General features: G+C 35.2%; 1 protein-coding gene and 1 long non-coding RNA gene across 3 annotated transcripts; both read left to right on the plus strand.

Annotated features, from left to right (window-relative positions):
* Positions 1 to 786: 786 nt before the first annotated feature.
* LOC109065771 lies at positions 787 to 2,455 on the plus strand. The gene is made up of 2 exons (XR_006161731.1): positions 787 to 962; positions 2,268 to 2,455. It is a non-coding gene; the product is annotated as an uncharacterized LOC109065771 (long non-coding RNA).
* Positions 2,456 to 3,334: 879 nt separating this feature from the next.
* Positions 3,335 to 11,525, plus strand: LOC109065797 (NAD-dependent protein deacetylase sirtuin-2). 2 transcript variants are annotated; one of them, XM_042770910.1, is made up of 16 exons: positions 3,335 to 3,496; positions 3,643 to 3,689; positions 4,913 to 4,964; positions 5,048 to 5,158; positions 5,390 to 5,431; positions 5,533 to 5,639; positions 5,727 to 5,783; positions 6,238 to 6,306; positions 6,409 to 6,538; positions 6,631 to 6,690; positions 7,042 to 7,097; positions 7,579 to 7,655; positions 8,899 to 8,950; positions 9,048 to 9,115; positions 10,285 to 10,351; positions 10,473 to 11,525. In XM_042770910.1, exons 1-16 carry the CDS (start codon positions 3,487 to 3,489, stop codon positions 10,605 to 10,607), a joined length of 1,140 nt encoding a protein of 379 aa, XP_042626844.1. In that variant the 5' UTR covers positions 3,335 to 3,486; the 3' UTR covers positions 10,608 to 11,525. The 2 variants fall into 2 exon arrangements, with proteins under 2 accessions (XP_042626844.1, XP_042626845.1); XM_042770911.1 differs by having other exon boundaries at positions 3,336 to 3,496; positions 3,618 to 3,689.
* The last annotated feature ends 2,822 nt before the right edge of the window (positions 11,526 to 14,347 follow it).

A 14,347-nucleotide genomic window follows, 5' to 3' on the forward strand; every position in this document is an offset into this window, starting at 1 on the left:
TGTTAAAGTTATCAACGTTACTGATATTCAAAATGATAAGCAAGCCCTGCTTTGTTTACATTTCGAATATCTGCATTTATCTCGTATATCTTTGTTTCGGTTTCTCCTTTTGAATGATGTTTATATGCTTTTAATAGCTGCTGATATGAACAGCTCGTTCCTCTCACGCATGCGCAGAACGCACGTGTTGTTGTTAGTTTGCCGTCGGCTGTAGCATAGACAGTTAAAAGAAATGGGACACAGCGACCCCATTGAAACTCAATTGAGACAAGTGAAGCCCGTTTTTAGCGATTTTTAGAACTCTCCGTTTCTGACGCGCAGACTCAAACGAAGCTTGATGACGTCAGCAACCTGTCTGACAGATGTAAACCTTCTAGTATCTTGCGTGCAAAAACTGCATCGAGACGGCGAGCTTGAACGGGGAAGTTTTGAGCGAGTAAGCTGATTATTATTTTGTAATAGTATTTTAAATGTGTAACGCTGAGTACGCCATATCGTTCCCGATTGCCTGCGAGCTCTCCTCCTGTCTGTACGGTAATTTCTCTACTGTGCCAAGCGCGTTGGCCCGTGCTCCCGAGATGACGCAATCGTGTTTCTACGGGGCCATAATGTAAAACATAGAAGGTAATGGAGCCGGTGCATCTTTAGAAATAAATAATGTGGAGTCTTTAAACGCCTGATGCGTCAAAGTGACGCAAAATGAATGGGAGTCAATGGGATTCTAACGCAAGTGAAGTTGCTACAAGGATGGCGGCACGCGGCCGACTTCAACTTCGGTCCCCCTGGGCTGTAGTCTGTGCGGTGTGTTCCAGAGCTTTTTGGTCGGACGCTGCCGACGTGAGGCGACAACACCGTCGGCATTCGTCGCCGCTCTTTGAAGTCGGCTTGGTGTGGTGTGTCCTTAGTTTGTCCCTTCACAGCCACCATAGAAGTGAAAAACAAACATGGCAGCCTCCTTGTTGGTGAGTTTAACTATCTTTCTTACGTACTGTACATATAGTTTATTGATAAAAGTGAAGCGGGTGTTTTCTGGACAGTAAACGCCAGAGTTTTACATGACAACTGGTTCATTTTATAATCGAGCAGTGACTTGTGTATAGTACAGTGTATAGTTCTTCACTAGCAAAAGAGAAACACTATGCAGCATGTAATTACCATGTTTTTAGATATGTAAAGTTACTAGGGTAATGTAATGGGTTTTTGGACCTGGTACTATGGTATCATAAAGTATCTTAGAATAAAATGAAAATACGCCAGTGGTCTATTCGTTGAAAACGGGATGCTAATTCCTGCATTTGAATCAAATTTGAAGTGAGATGGCAAAAAGGATACAGAACTGAAAAGTGAATTTAATAAGGTAAAATTAAAATGGGGTGAATTAAAAATATATATATAATTGCTGCAAGTCTCATATTTGATGGAATATTTAAGTTACATTATTAAATAACCATAAACATATAAAACAAAACATGGTATTTTCAGAAATATTAAATTGTTATTAATATGCACCGTTTGAAATGGCACCCATAAAATCTGATTTAATTCACATTCCAGCTCATTAATTGAAAGGGAGCTGATTGTTTAAAAAAAAAAAAAAAAATTTGTCATGTCATGGAACATGTGTCAGTCATTCCTTACCATTGTATAGGGAGTTGACAAAATAATGTGAAAACCTTGGAAATTGGAAAAATAATATTTTGTATTTATTAATACAGCTTCCAACCCTCTTCATTCTACTTTTGAGCAGCTGAATGACAATAGAATCGGCTTCTCACTCTTTTCTTCAAAAACTGCCCAATGCTTATTATATTTATTATCAATGGTTTGATAATATTCAAATCAGGTGATTTGTCTGGCCAGGCCAGATCTTGAAGTTCATCTTGGTACTCCAGCTGTCCAGGTATTATAATCACTGTATTTTATGCATTTTAGCATTGGTGTCTGTGGTTATTATTAATTTTGGCAGTTGCAGCTCTTTAATGGATGTTGGCTTTGTGAAGTTCTCTGTGTTTGGTTTTTCCTGGTCAATCCTTCTTATTATTACTGTATCTTGATAATACCCTCTGATATTATCCACATGCCATCATACAGCCTTCTGTATTGACACTAAAGTTTCACATAATAATTAATCCTAAATATAATCTAGAAAATTGTTGTAAATGACTGGATATGCTTTTCAAATTTTGTTTAGTTTTTTTTCTTTCAGCGCAAAAATTAAACATTAAATTTTTGTTTTTAAAAAACTCATATTCTGTGTTATTCTGCAGTTATTCTGGAGCTGAATACGAGCAGGGCCTGATACAGCGGCCAAGAGCAAACAGAGGACCATCATGAAGCTTCCACACACACTGGACTTAGACATCTATAAACAATGTTGTTGCTGACAGTGGAGATTCTATATTATTGTTCATTAAAACGCCCAAACGTGTTATTTTAATAAAGTGCTGTGCTCATGTATTGTCTATTTTTACTGTGTAAAATACATTGTTGCCTATTTGATCATTGTTTTAAGACAGACAAAAAAACAAAAAAAAAAACAAACAGGTGTCAAATCTGATTAGTCAGAGTAAATCCTGTAATCCGTTTTATGGAGGTGTGAGGATATACAATCTAAGTGTTAGAAAGACAGAGGAACATACGAAAGGTGGATGAAGAAATCTGACTTACGGTAATGTTTTTATTTTATGCAAATATGTAAACTGACACTTACAGTGTTGTAATTAACATTAACTTGAAAGACATGTTTTGTACAAATATACCATTGTTTCCACCCGGAAGATTTGATCTACAGAGTGCAGAGAAATATTACGTAGAAATAATATAGAATTGAAGGTAATTTTCAGGAAATTCCTAAACGGCCAGGTTCGGAAGTCATCTAAGATAAAAATTCTTCATGTAATATTAAATATTATTACTATCATTATTATTATTATTAACAAAAATAAAAATATCTTACAAATAGTAAAATTGCTATCAAATTTTAACCGTGTCATTTAGGGAAGTTATTTAAGACTATCACTTCAGCAGCACATATGTCATTATCATGCCATACTTGTTACTTTTCTCATAGGACCAATCAAAGACCAATAATAGTCTTTTTTATTCGTAAAAATTTTAACTTTTTTTTAACAATTTTATAAACATTTTTTTTTGTTTTGTTTTTTACAATTTTATAAACAGAATTTCATCTGTATGTCAGGCACCTATTCTTTATATGGATAAATTTAAACGAATAAGAGGTTTCTTCTGCAAGATAAATACCGGCCTGAGAGTTGAATGCGAATCAACGGAGGATTCGGCTCTCTGTCTGAGCCTCTTGCGCCCCCTCGAGGAAACTACATGTCCAAGAACGTTTACACCTATCAACATAAGCCACCCGATGAAACATTAGCGACGCACACGAGCTATTGTCCCTTTAATAAAACAGTGCTGTCATCTCGTAACTTCATGTGTTTTAGAATTTCAGTACTATTTGAAAGCGGATAAATGTCTGAAGGTAATATTATGATTGTGCCTTTGTTTATGTGAGTGTTCTCAGACACAGTTAGCCGTTAGCAAAAGAGAAAGCTAATTGAAGGTTTTCCACTGTTTGACTGATATTTTGACATTCACATCAGTGTGATGTGTTATTGTGTCCTGCAGAGGCTTCTAAAAGGGCCCAAGAGGAGGCTGACGCACCAGATCTCGAGGTAAATGAAGATACAAGTTAATTTGAACAGAGATGCACTTACGTATATAGAAATAAACACACGTAATATGTGTGAATAACATCAAACACACATGACACGTCAAACAACACGTTCATTAGACTTATCATGGACATGTACCATAGTGATATGTATTTTGGGGCCTGTACAAAGTTAATACCATGTTGTTGTTTTTTTGTTTTGATGTTTTTTGGACCTTGGAAGTGGCATGCTATTCTTTTAAGTTCTCTATGTATTTAACAAAATACCATGGCACTACCATAATACTATACAGTAATAGTACATTATTGTAATATTTTATATAAAACGATTGTCAGCTAAAATAACAACAGAATAATAAAACTGCATAAAAAAATAATTGGCAGCGGCTATTTACAGTAAGTGCAAATAGCTATATATTCTATTTACACTATGTTAAAATAGTAGGATTTTCTGCTATTTATAGCTACTACTTATTGCAAATAGTGGCAATTATCTGCACCTTAGTATTGCTGTACATTATAAAACAGAATGCAATAATAACTTACTGAAAATAAAAATTAAAATAAACAAACAAATGCAATCCAACTTATACAAAAAAAAAAACCCCACACCAAACCTACACCGACCCTACACTTTATGTACAGTTTTTTGATTATTTCCTTCATTTTTATTGAAAAAAAAAAACTTTTCTGATGTGATTTGAAAATTGAAAAGGGAGAAAAAAAAGTTAACCAAAAGGTGGATTTGAACCTGGGTCGATCGTGTCAAACACCATTTGCACCACTAGAGTTGATGACTGACAACTGTCTTTTGTAATGTTGACTAGCCAAATCACATGTTGGTGGGCGGAGTTAGTGTAAATAGCCTCTGCCAACAAGGCAGGCTTATTTGCACTTAGTGAAAATAGACACTCCGTAAATTATTTCATATTATTGCTTCAACCTGTGCCAATAATTCAAAAAGGCCAAATGTCAGCTGATATATCAGCTCTGTCTAGTATTTTTTTTCCTCAACTGTATTTTTTATCTTTATTTTATTACCTTTTTCTGCAAAAAATATGTATAGATAGGAAATGAATATGTGAACATGAGATATTAATGCAAAATATGTAACTGTAGTAAAAATCCACCATGTTCAGCACAGTAAGCAACCAGTTCATATCTATATCTTTATAAAAAATAATAATAATAAAATCTGTATTATTTTGATATGCTTTTCTGCAGTGTCAGTCTGACGACAGCAGTGACGAGGGCGACGCTTCAGGAGACACTGAGAGTATGTGTCAAAGAATCTGTCCTTAAAGTACATTAGAATAAATCATGTGATCTTAGCTAAAGTTAGATATGCTCCTTTTTCAGTGGATTTCTTACGCAGTCTCTTCTCACGAACTCTTGGCCTGAGTCCTGGAGAGAAAGTCTTGGATGAGCTGACCCTGGATGGGGTCGCCCGCTACATCCTGAGTGGCAAATGTGAGTTAACCTCTCAGATGAGTCCAGTCTTTAAAAATAAAGTGTGTCATTTTTTCAATGTTAAAATAATATACAATACACAATTCACAATCAACAGTAAAAAACAAAAAAGCCATTTGTAGGTTGTAAACACTGTGGTGAACATATTGCACCTATGTTTGATCAAGTTATTTTGGAGTCAGCTAGTGAGATGCTGTTCAGTAAATTACATGTGTTTGTCTGTATTAACAGGCAAGAACATTATCTGTATGGTTGGAGCTGGAATATCTACATGTAAGTAAATCGCTTATCATAAAAAGCAGTTTTCTTAAATTAAGCACTATTTGTTTTTTATGTTAAAGTATTAATTAACCTGTAGTCTTTTTGACATTAAGCTGCTGGAATCCCAGATTTCCGCTCTCCTGGCACTGGTCTATATGCTAATTTGCAGAAGTACAACCTGCCTTACCCAGAGGCCATCTTTCAGATTGACTATTTCAAGGTCTGTTTGTGATTCTGAAGAAAAGCTGCAGCCTCATTATTTGTTATCTAAGAGGACACAAGCCAAATTTTTATTGTTTCTTTCCAGAAACATCCGGAGCCCTTTTTTGCTCTTGCCAGAGAGCTCTACCCAGGACAGTTTAAGGTAATTTATGAATCTTTTCTGACATACATGGGTCACCAATGAAATTCTGTTATGAAGGAAATCAAACCTGAGCCTTTTCTATATCCTTTTGACTTGAATTGTCTAATTTCTGCAAAAAAAAAAAAAAAAAAAAAAAAAATCAATGTAAACAATATTGCAACATCAGAAATCAACAGCTGATTTGACAGCAGTGTGGAATAAGTCTGTTTTTTTAATAAAAATAAACATCTGTAATTAATAGCATAGAATATACATAACTAACAAAATATATGCATAATTACGTAAAATGCATATTTAAAGAAGTGCTGGCAAACCTTCCACCTCGTTATGCCAAATTCCATTATATTACATGCTCTTCTTTGTCATGTCAAGAGGTCGATAAGGCATACAGTAATACAAATAATGACACGTGTATTGCTGTGTTTGACTCTTGTATGCTCCTTGGTTTCTTTAGCCCACAGTATGTCACTATTTCATGAGGATGCTGAAGGACAAAGGTCTACTGACTCGCTGTTACTCTCAGGTAAAAGACTGTTTGTGTTGTTATATGTTTGTTATTTTATGCTGTTATTGAAAATGAATAATTATATGTATTTATTATACAATTATTATTGTTATTTTTTAAAACATTGATACTTTAGAGAGAGTTGCAGGTCTGGAAGGAGAGGACCTGATTGAAGCTCATGGTACGTTTCACACCTCTCACTGCGTGAGCTTCCTCTGTCGTAAGGAGTACTCCATGGACTGGATGCAAAGTACAGTATTGAACGCAAAAATTTCATTTTCAGTTTTAAATGAGATTTGGGAATATAGTAAACTATTCACATTTCATGTTTTTGACTCACAGCTAAAATTTTCTCTGAAGATATTCCTAAGTGTGATTCCTGTGGGAGCCTGGTAAAACCTGGTAAGAGCAATTATTTCTAAGAATAATGTATGATTTGACTTAGAATTTGAATTAGTTTTGGCTTCAAGACAGTTCATGTAAAAATGATGTTATTTCAAAGCTGTATGATTTTCTTTCTTACATGAAGCACAAAAGATATATTATAGAATGTCAGAGTTGCTCTTTAGCATAAATATAAAATATATAAATATAAAAAAGTGGTCCATACAGGTTATATAATTCCTGGTCTTCTGAAATGATATAAGCTTAGTGTGAGAAGCTATTGTTCGATTGCTTTCATTGGTGACTACCCTCTACTTCTGTTGTGATGATTTTAGCCTCTTTGTGGATGTATTTCCTCTCCTATTTTAGATATTGTGTTTTTTGGGGAGAATCTGCCTGCCCGGTTCTTCACTTCCATGAAAATGGTGAGGATTCAGCCTATCTGTGTTAAAGGGATACTCCACCCCAAAATGAAAATTTTGTCATTAATCACTTACCCCCGTGTCGTTCCAAACCCGTAAAAGCTCCGTTCGTCGAACACAATTTAAGATATTTTGGATGAAAACCTGGAGGCCTGTGACTGTCCCATAGACTACCAAGTAAGTAACACTGTCAAGGTCCATGAAAGGTATGAAAGTCGTCGTCAGAATACTTCATCTGCCATCAGACGAAAAGTGTATTTACTTGGCAGTCTATGGGACAGTCACAGGCCTAACGGTTTTCATCCAAAATATCTTGTGTTCCGAAGACGAACTGACCTTTTACAGGTTTGGAACAACATGCGGTTAAGTGATTAATGACAAAATTTTCATTTTGGGGTGGAGTATCCCTTTAAGGTTAAAGTTCCTTTCCAGTCAGTCCACATTCTCAGTTTGACTGATACTATCATTCTACTGTTTACTGCAGGACTTTCCTCGATGTGACCTTCTCATCATAATGGGCACATCCCTGCAGGTTCAACCTTTTGCATCACTAGTCAGTAGGTAAGATTCTCACTCATGTCTTCATGCATCCTTTGGGCCCCGCTAAATTTTTAGATTATTTCACATTTTCTGAGTTGATTCTGGAGGAAATGCTGTGAAATCGATGTAAATAAGGTATGATTTTTTAAGGTAAAACATCTGGATATTTTTTACTCATTGAACTATATATAACATATATCACAATGATTATGCATTTGTGCTGAATGGCTTAGAGCAGTGCTTCCCAAACCTGTCCTGGAGGCCCCCCTGCCCTGCACTTTTTGTATGTCTCCCTTATCTAACACACCTGATTCCACTCGTCAGCTCATTAGTAGAGACTGCAAGAACTAAATTGGGTGTGTCTGACTAGGGAGACATACAAAATGTGCAGGACAGGGGGTCCTCCAGGACATGTTTGGGAAGCACTGGCTTAGAGCAACACTATGTAAATTTTGGCGAGCTCTAGCGGTTAATAAACAGAACTGCACGCATCCCGCGGAAGAACATTCTAACCGGAGCTACTTCTCCAAGTTTATGTCTATGGCGATTCACGCAGGTATGTGTTACTCCGCAGCGGTGACGACCCGAACAGGCTACAATAGTCCAAAAATGATCACTTATTATAAATGTACCGTAGTGATTTGGGATAAGACAAAAAGGCGGTTTGGTAGATGAATTTATGATGTACTCGCTCATTATATACATTTTGCAAATTTTGAACACAGAAAAAGTTACATAGTGTTTCTTTAAAAATGTTTTGTATTCAGAGGAACCATTATTTTGATCAAATGGCCACTGTTGCTGAGCATGTAAAATAAATGCAGCAAAACACACCTTTTTCACTAAATTAAATACAAGAAATAATGATATTTTATTGTTTTTATTAATATTTACCACTTTAACAGTACATAGTAGTAAACATTTTTGAATGATGGTGCATATGAATTGTTGAATCAGTGTTGTGAACTGATTTGCACAAATAAATCAAACTTAACAACCACCTAATTGGCATTCAAAATATATGCTATTAAATATTTCTGTCATGACATTTTCATAATCGAGGGTCATAATGACACAAGGTTAAGTCTGCTGGCACCTTCTGTAGGAGCTTGGCTGAAATAATGTGAATTAAATACTTGAAGAATTAAATTAAAATGAAAACGAATTATGTTGATTAATTCTATTTTTTTCCAGCAAATAATATTGAATGATAAATGTTTGAAGTTTTTGCAAATCTGCAACTCAATCATTGTCTCGTCTGCAGAGTGTCGAACAGCTGTCCTAGACTGCTCATCAATATGGAGAAAACCGGACAGGTCTGTAATTGAATAAATGTGTAATTATTATAAACATTTCAATAAAACAAATTCATTTTATAATTTTGTTTATGCATTATGTGTCTGTCTCAAACAGTCAGAATTTGGCATGGGATTATTCAGTTTTGGAGGAGGAATGGATTTTGACTCAGACAAAGCCTACAGGTAAGGCCTCCAAGTATTGTCATGCTAAATGGTTTGGTTTCTTGGTCTATTCACGGGCATTTTGAATCTCTAGCCAAAAAAGAACACCAAAACTATTTAAACTGATCCTGAAATGATTTTAATAGGTATAGTATATGGGTCACTTTCTCGAAATTGTGCCATGTGTGTCCCCCTATTGATATAACAGGATATTAAACTTATTTACATTATTGTATGAACTTGAGGCACATTGTTGGGTGTTTATTTTTAGGCATCTAGCTGTAACATTCTGAAACTAGTGGTGGGCAAAGCAAGGCTTCATGAAACCCCGTCTCTACGGTGACACCTAGTGGTCATTTTCAAGTATTGCCCTGAAACAGCATTAGCAATATATCAGTTAGGCTAAAGTTGTTGTAATGTGTTGTAACATCTCTCTGAAACTGAATGAACGCTTTGTGAATATGTTATTTTGGTCATGAAAAAATAAAATACATCAAGCCATAACTGGCATTTTTTACATATAATAAAGATTTTTATTTAAATATATGAATTGTTCTGCTGCATTAACTCCACTTTTATACTTTGCGGTAGTTCGGTTAAGACAGATGTGCGAGTGCGACTGGGTGGTTTGTTCCTGACCCTGTTGATCAAAAGCAGATTCGGGTCTCGAAACACTCGTGAAATGCCCTGGTGCTTTGATTCACCTTAGTCACGTGACAGGGGGGTTTCGAATCACACTTCGGAGCAGGGTTTCAAAACATCTGTGCTTTGGGATCTCGACACCGTGTCCAAATGTCAGTTTTACATCAGTTATCCATATCTGAGACAGCATCTTTCACACTGTACGAGTCCCTCCAGAGCAGGAATTCATAAACCCATGAAAAAAAGCAGTGCTAAAAGTTTCTAAATTAGAATTGTAAAACATTCCTCTACCTAAGGTTAAAAGCAGGGTTTATGATGATGAAAACTTGTGGTTAAGTGCAGTGTGAAAAGCCCTCAAGTGTGAAAAGCCCTATTACTAAAGTCATTTTCAATCAATTTAATGCATCGTGTGTGAATCAAATGATCAATTAAAAACGTAAGAATGTCTTATTTATTTCTAACTTTTAAAATATCAGTTGGTGTGAATTAGCGTACAGTTGTTAAGGGGGTTTGAAAAGAATGTGTTGATTTTTATCGATCGTTCACAGAGATGTGGCTCACCTGAGCACCTGTGATGACGGCTGCATGGCTCTCGCCGAACTGCTGGGCTGGAAAGTAAATACAGGCATATTCTCACACAGATCTGACATGTTATTCAAATCAGTAATATATATATTTTTTTTATTTCTTTCTTAAACTATGTTTATTGCATGAGATGTCACCACTCTTGTTTCAGGAAGAGCTGGAACAGATGGTGAAGCGTGAACATGCTTTAATTGACAGCAAAGATGCCAAAAAGAAGGACAAGGAAGCCAGTCAGAACTCCAAAAGCACTGGGGCAGAGGCTGGAAAGAGTGACAAGACAGAATAACCAATCAGAGCATGAAGAGGGTTTACATGGCAGCCCTAATAGATCTACAGAATTTAACTCCACTTCTCAAAGCCAAGTCTGTCCTTCTTGAGTCTACAGTCGATCACATCTTTCTGTTTCTTTGAGCTTCTGTGTCTCTCATCTGCCTATAATAGCAATACAGATATTATAGAAATAGTACAGAAACCTCACAGAGCTCAGACAGTAACAGTGAGACAGACCAACAGCAAACACTCTTGCAGAAACATGGTGTTATGCATGGGCCAGCAGACGGTTTTGATTAAAAACAGTTTGTGAAATAATCATAAAAAAAAAAAAAAAACAATGCTATAAATGTAATGTTTTAAAGCTGATAAGCATCACACTTACACTTTATGCTTTTTCACATAAGGTCTCATTTTATCCAGCATAAAGCAGAGTTTGAAACCCAAATTTACTACTGTAATTCTGTTACTCAGAAACATACAAAAGGAAACTTTTTTTTTTTTTGCATTATGATAATGAGAATTTACAAGATAAGTCTGCTTAATTCTTACCAAGTTTCATGAGATTAACAATAATACTAATAATAGTTTACGATCTTCTGTCTAAACTTGTCAAAATAAGATTCTTTTCTTTGTGCAATCATTTGTAGATTTTAGTATAATGTTATATTTTTAAAAGTATTAATGAATGTTTATTTGAATGAATTATTAATGATCTCTGCATTATATTAACTATTATAATACATTTTGATGTTAATTCATTCTCTGTTGCTTATCTTTGGTTCGGAATAGATAGCTACGCCTGTGGCTCAATTGTGTAAGAGGAAGTTTGCCTAACAGTGTTTTACAACATGACAAAACATATCAGATTGAGCCTAATGCAACCTTATGTGGGGAAACGAGAATTAAAGATGAAACCTTTAAAAATTTTGTACAGTATGTATGCATGTGGTGTCATTTTGGTCAAAAGGCATTAAAATAGTTATTTTAAAAAACGATAGTTATTAGACATTCCAGCCAAACTAAAATATACCTATAGTAAGTAACAGCTATGACGTAAAATAACTGTTCCCCTAGTGGCTGTGTATATGACTAACACACACAGGCCACCTACAGTAAAGTCATGTTCAAAAGTTTTGGCAGTGACATACATTTTGTGTTTTGCAAAGTTTGCTGCTTAAGCTGTTGTGGTGTTCATTCACATTGTTTCTAGATTATTGTGTAGAGTGATCAGATACATTTGAAAGAATTGCTAAAAGCTTCACTGGCCAAAAAAATGAACTTTTTTCATACACACATACAAAAGCCTAATTTCACTGTTTTTTTGATTCTGACACAAAATAGCCAGCTAACATTAATAGAATAATCATATCATCAGCACATGTGAAAGTGTGGATCTTACCGGGGTGGCAGCTACCACCAAGAAAAAGAGGTGCCACCCCAGAATAAAATATAAATGTAAGCAGTGTTTCATGTGCTACTTTTCACCCCCGCCGATGACAGAGTAACGCAAAATAATAGCAAAAGCACGTCTTTTAATAAACTCTAAACGATGGTTGCACGGATTCATTTACAAATGACTCTTATGAACCGGATCTTTTTGATTAAAAATCACAAAGCGCTGCCCAGTTCACTAACGAATTGTTTTTACATTTGTTCGTGAATCGGATAATGACTGCTTTTCAGGTAACTCAGAAATCCTCTGAGAAATCTAATCCCGTCCGGATATATCTGATATTCATCGCGTAATTGTTTGGTGATCCGACTCTCCGACCGCTTGCTCCACTTTCATCGTTGATATAAGATGAAATCAAGATGCCGATCACGGAAAGTAATAGCAGAGTTAGGTAAGAATCTAGTATTGCATGTTTCTCGATTGTTAATATAACTGATTTTAGTTGGCACTTTCCCCCCAAAACCACTAATTCAGTTTTAAAACAAAGACACATTTCTCTAAACGTTTAACAATGAGTAAGTTAAACATTAGGTATCAAAACTGATGACACACCAATCAGAATCTCTGCATGCTAACAAAGAAGAGATACAGTATAATTACAGTACATACCAGTACATTAACTGTAGGCTATTGTGGTGCATGCCAAGTTCATAAAGTGATAATGGAATGTTCACAATTCTATATGTACAGTAAACTGTAGCACATGTCGTACACCTTCAAGCACGTAACTGCCAAATTTTATTTGTTACTATTTTTTATGTGTACTGCATTTTTTGCAGAGCTGAGAAAATGACTGCCTAGAGATAGTCTTGTGTCAGGAGGCCAAGAAACTGCTATAGTACTGTATACTATAATTAAATTTAGCCAAGTGTGCAAAGGATTCTAAAGGAAATTTTTAATTTTTTAATTTTTATTTTAACACTGTAGGCTATTGTGGTGCATGCCAAGTTCATAAAGTTATTTGGTATTTGAACTTTTCTTGTGCTTTTCATCTACTGCAAGATTACTTAACAGTAGTAAAATGAAAATGAGTTTTTCCCAGAAGTTCATTGCTGATTTATACATCTGTATCTGTAATTTATTTTATGTAGCCTAAACTGTAATAGACTGAGCAGCAAAAACAATTCCTGAATCCTAGTAAGAGTGTTTTGTTACAGTGTTATTGATCTCAGTGTTAACTGGGCAGGAAAGTCATCTGTGTATTTGAATTGTAACCATTTACAGGTTGTTGTTTTTTTTTTTTTTTTTCAACTGCTTACACAAAATCTTTACCTGGCCCAAAATTTCTGAAAGCTGACACTCAAACACCAGAAACAAACACCAAATCTGCAAAACCATACACTAATTCTCAGTCTTTGACAACTTCATAAAACACATAAAACAAAATTCACAAAACACGACACAATTCTCTATGTAACACACAAAAAAATCTAACAGGAATTAATATTATGACAAAGGTGTTTGCAAATGTTTGCTTTTGAGATGTGTTTGTGATATTTTTAATGCAGTGCTTTATTTTGCACGAGATGTGAGGCAATTTGCATTTTCTGTGTGCAATTCTTGGATTTTTGTGTAAAGTTTCGAAAAAAAAAGAGGCAAAGTTTTGAAAATATAAGCAGTTGAAAAAAACTAGATTGACAAGTTTGAAAGACAAATTTATGCTGACTTGTCTTAAAGTTTTTTTTTTTTTTTTTTTTTTTTTTAAACGTAAATGGTTTGTTCTAGATGTTTGCTAAAGTGTTGCTAGTTGGTTGCTAGGATGTTCTGGGTGGTTGCTAGGCTCTTGCTATGCTGCTGGGGTGTTGCTAGAGTATATGGTTGATAGTTTGTTCTGGGTGAATACATACATTCCCACCTCTGTTAATAACAGAAAATCAAACATTGATTTCAAAACTGATCCAGTTTCAGTGCTTTGATTTTATTGTACTTCTTTCTAATGTCAGTAAATTCAAAAGTTTTTCTTGCTCTTAAAATTGCACTAAACGTGATTATACCATCTAAGTAGCCTATGTAATTGTAATAGAACCGCCTGTGTTCTTTAGTGATACAAGCTCAGAAACATTTAGAACCTGTTGAAGTTTTTTTATATTGTGTATTGACTTGACGCCATGATGGACATTAAAATGTTGTTATTTATTTTTCATTTTAAACAGTATAGATGATTACTTAATGGTAATACAACTATGTCAGACCATGAATCCCCAAAAACAATGCATGGGGGCTTGCTTTGGTGTTGCCACCCCTCATAGACCCTATGCCACCCCTTTGCCCTTTGCCATTGTAAGAGCAGACTGAATGCT

Source organism: Cyprinus carpio, chromosome A15 (genome assembly GCF_018340385.1).
Source record: "Cyprinus carpio isolate SPL01 chromosome A15, ASM1834038v1, whole genome shotgun sequence".
NCBI classification, from domain to species: Eukaryota; Metazoa; Chordata; class Actinopteri; order Cypriniformes; family Cyprinidae; genus Cyprinus; species Cyprinus carpio.

Coding starts and splice junctions, on each gene's coding strand:
- LOC109065797 (XM_042770910.1), top strand. Junction 9,116..10,284: donor GACTCAGACAAAGCCTACAG/GTAAGGCCTCCA, acceptor GATCGTTCACAG/AGATGTGGCTCACCTGAGCA. Junction 10,352..10,472: donor CCGAACTGCTGGGCTGGAAA/GTAAATACAGGC, acceptor CTCTTGTTTCAG/GAAGAGCTGGAACAGATGGT.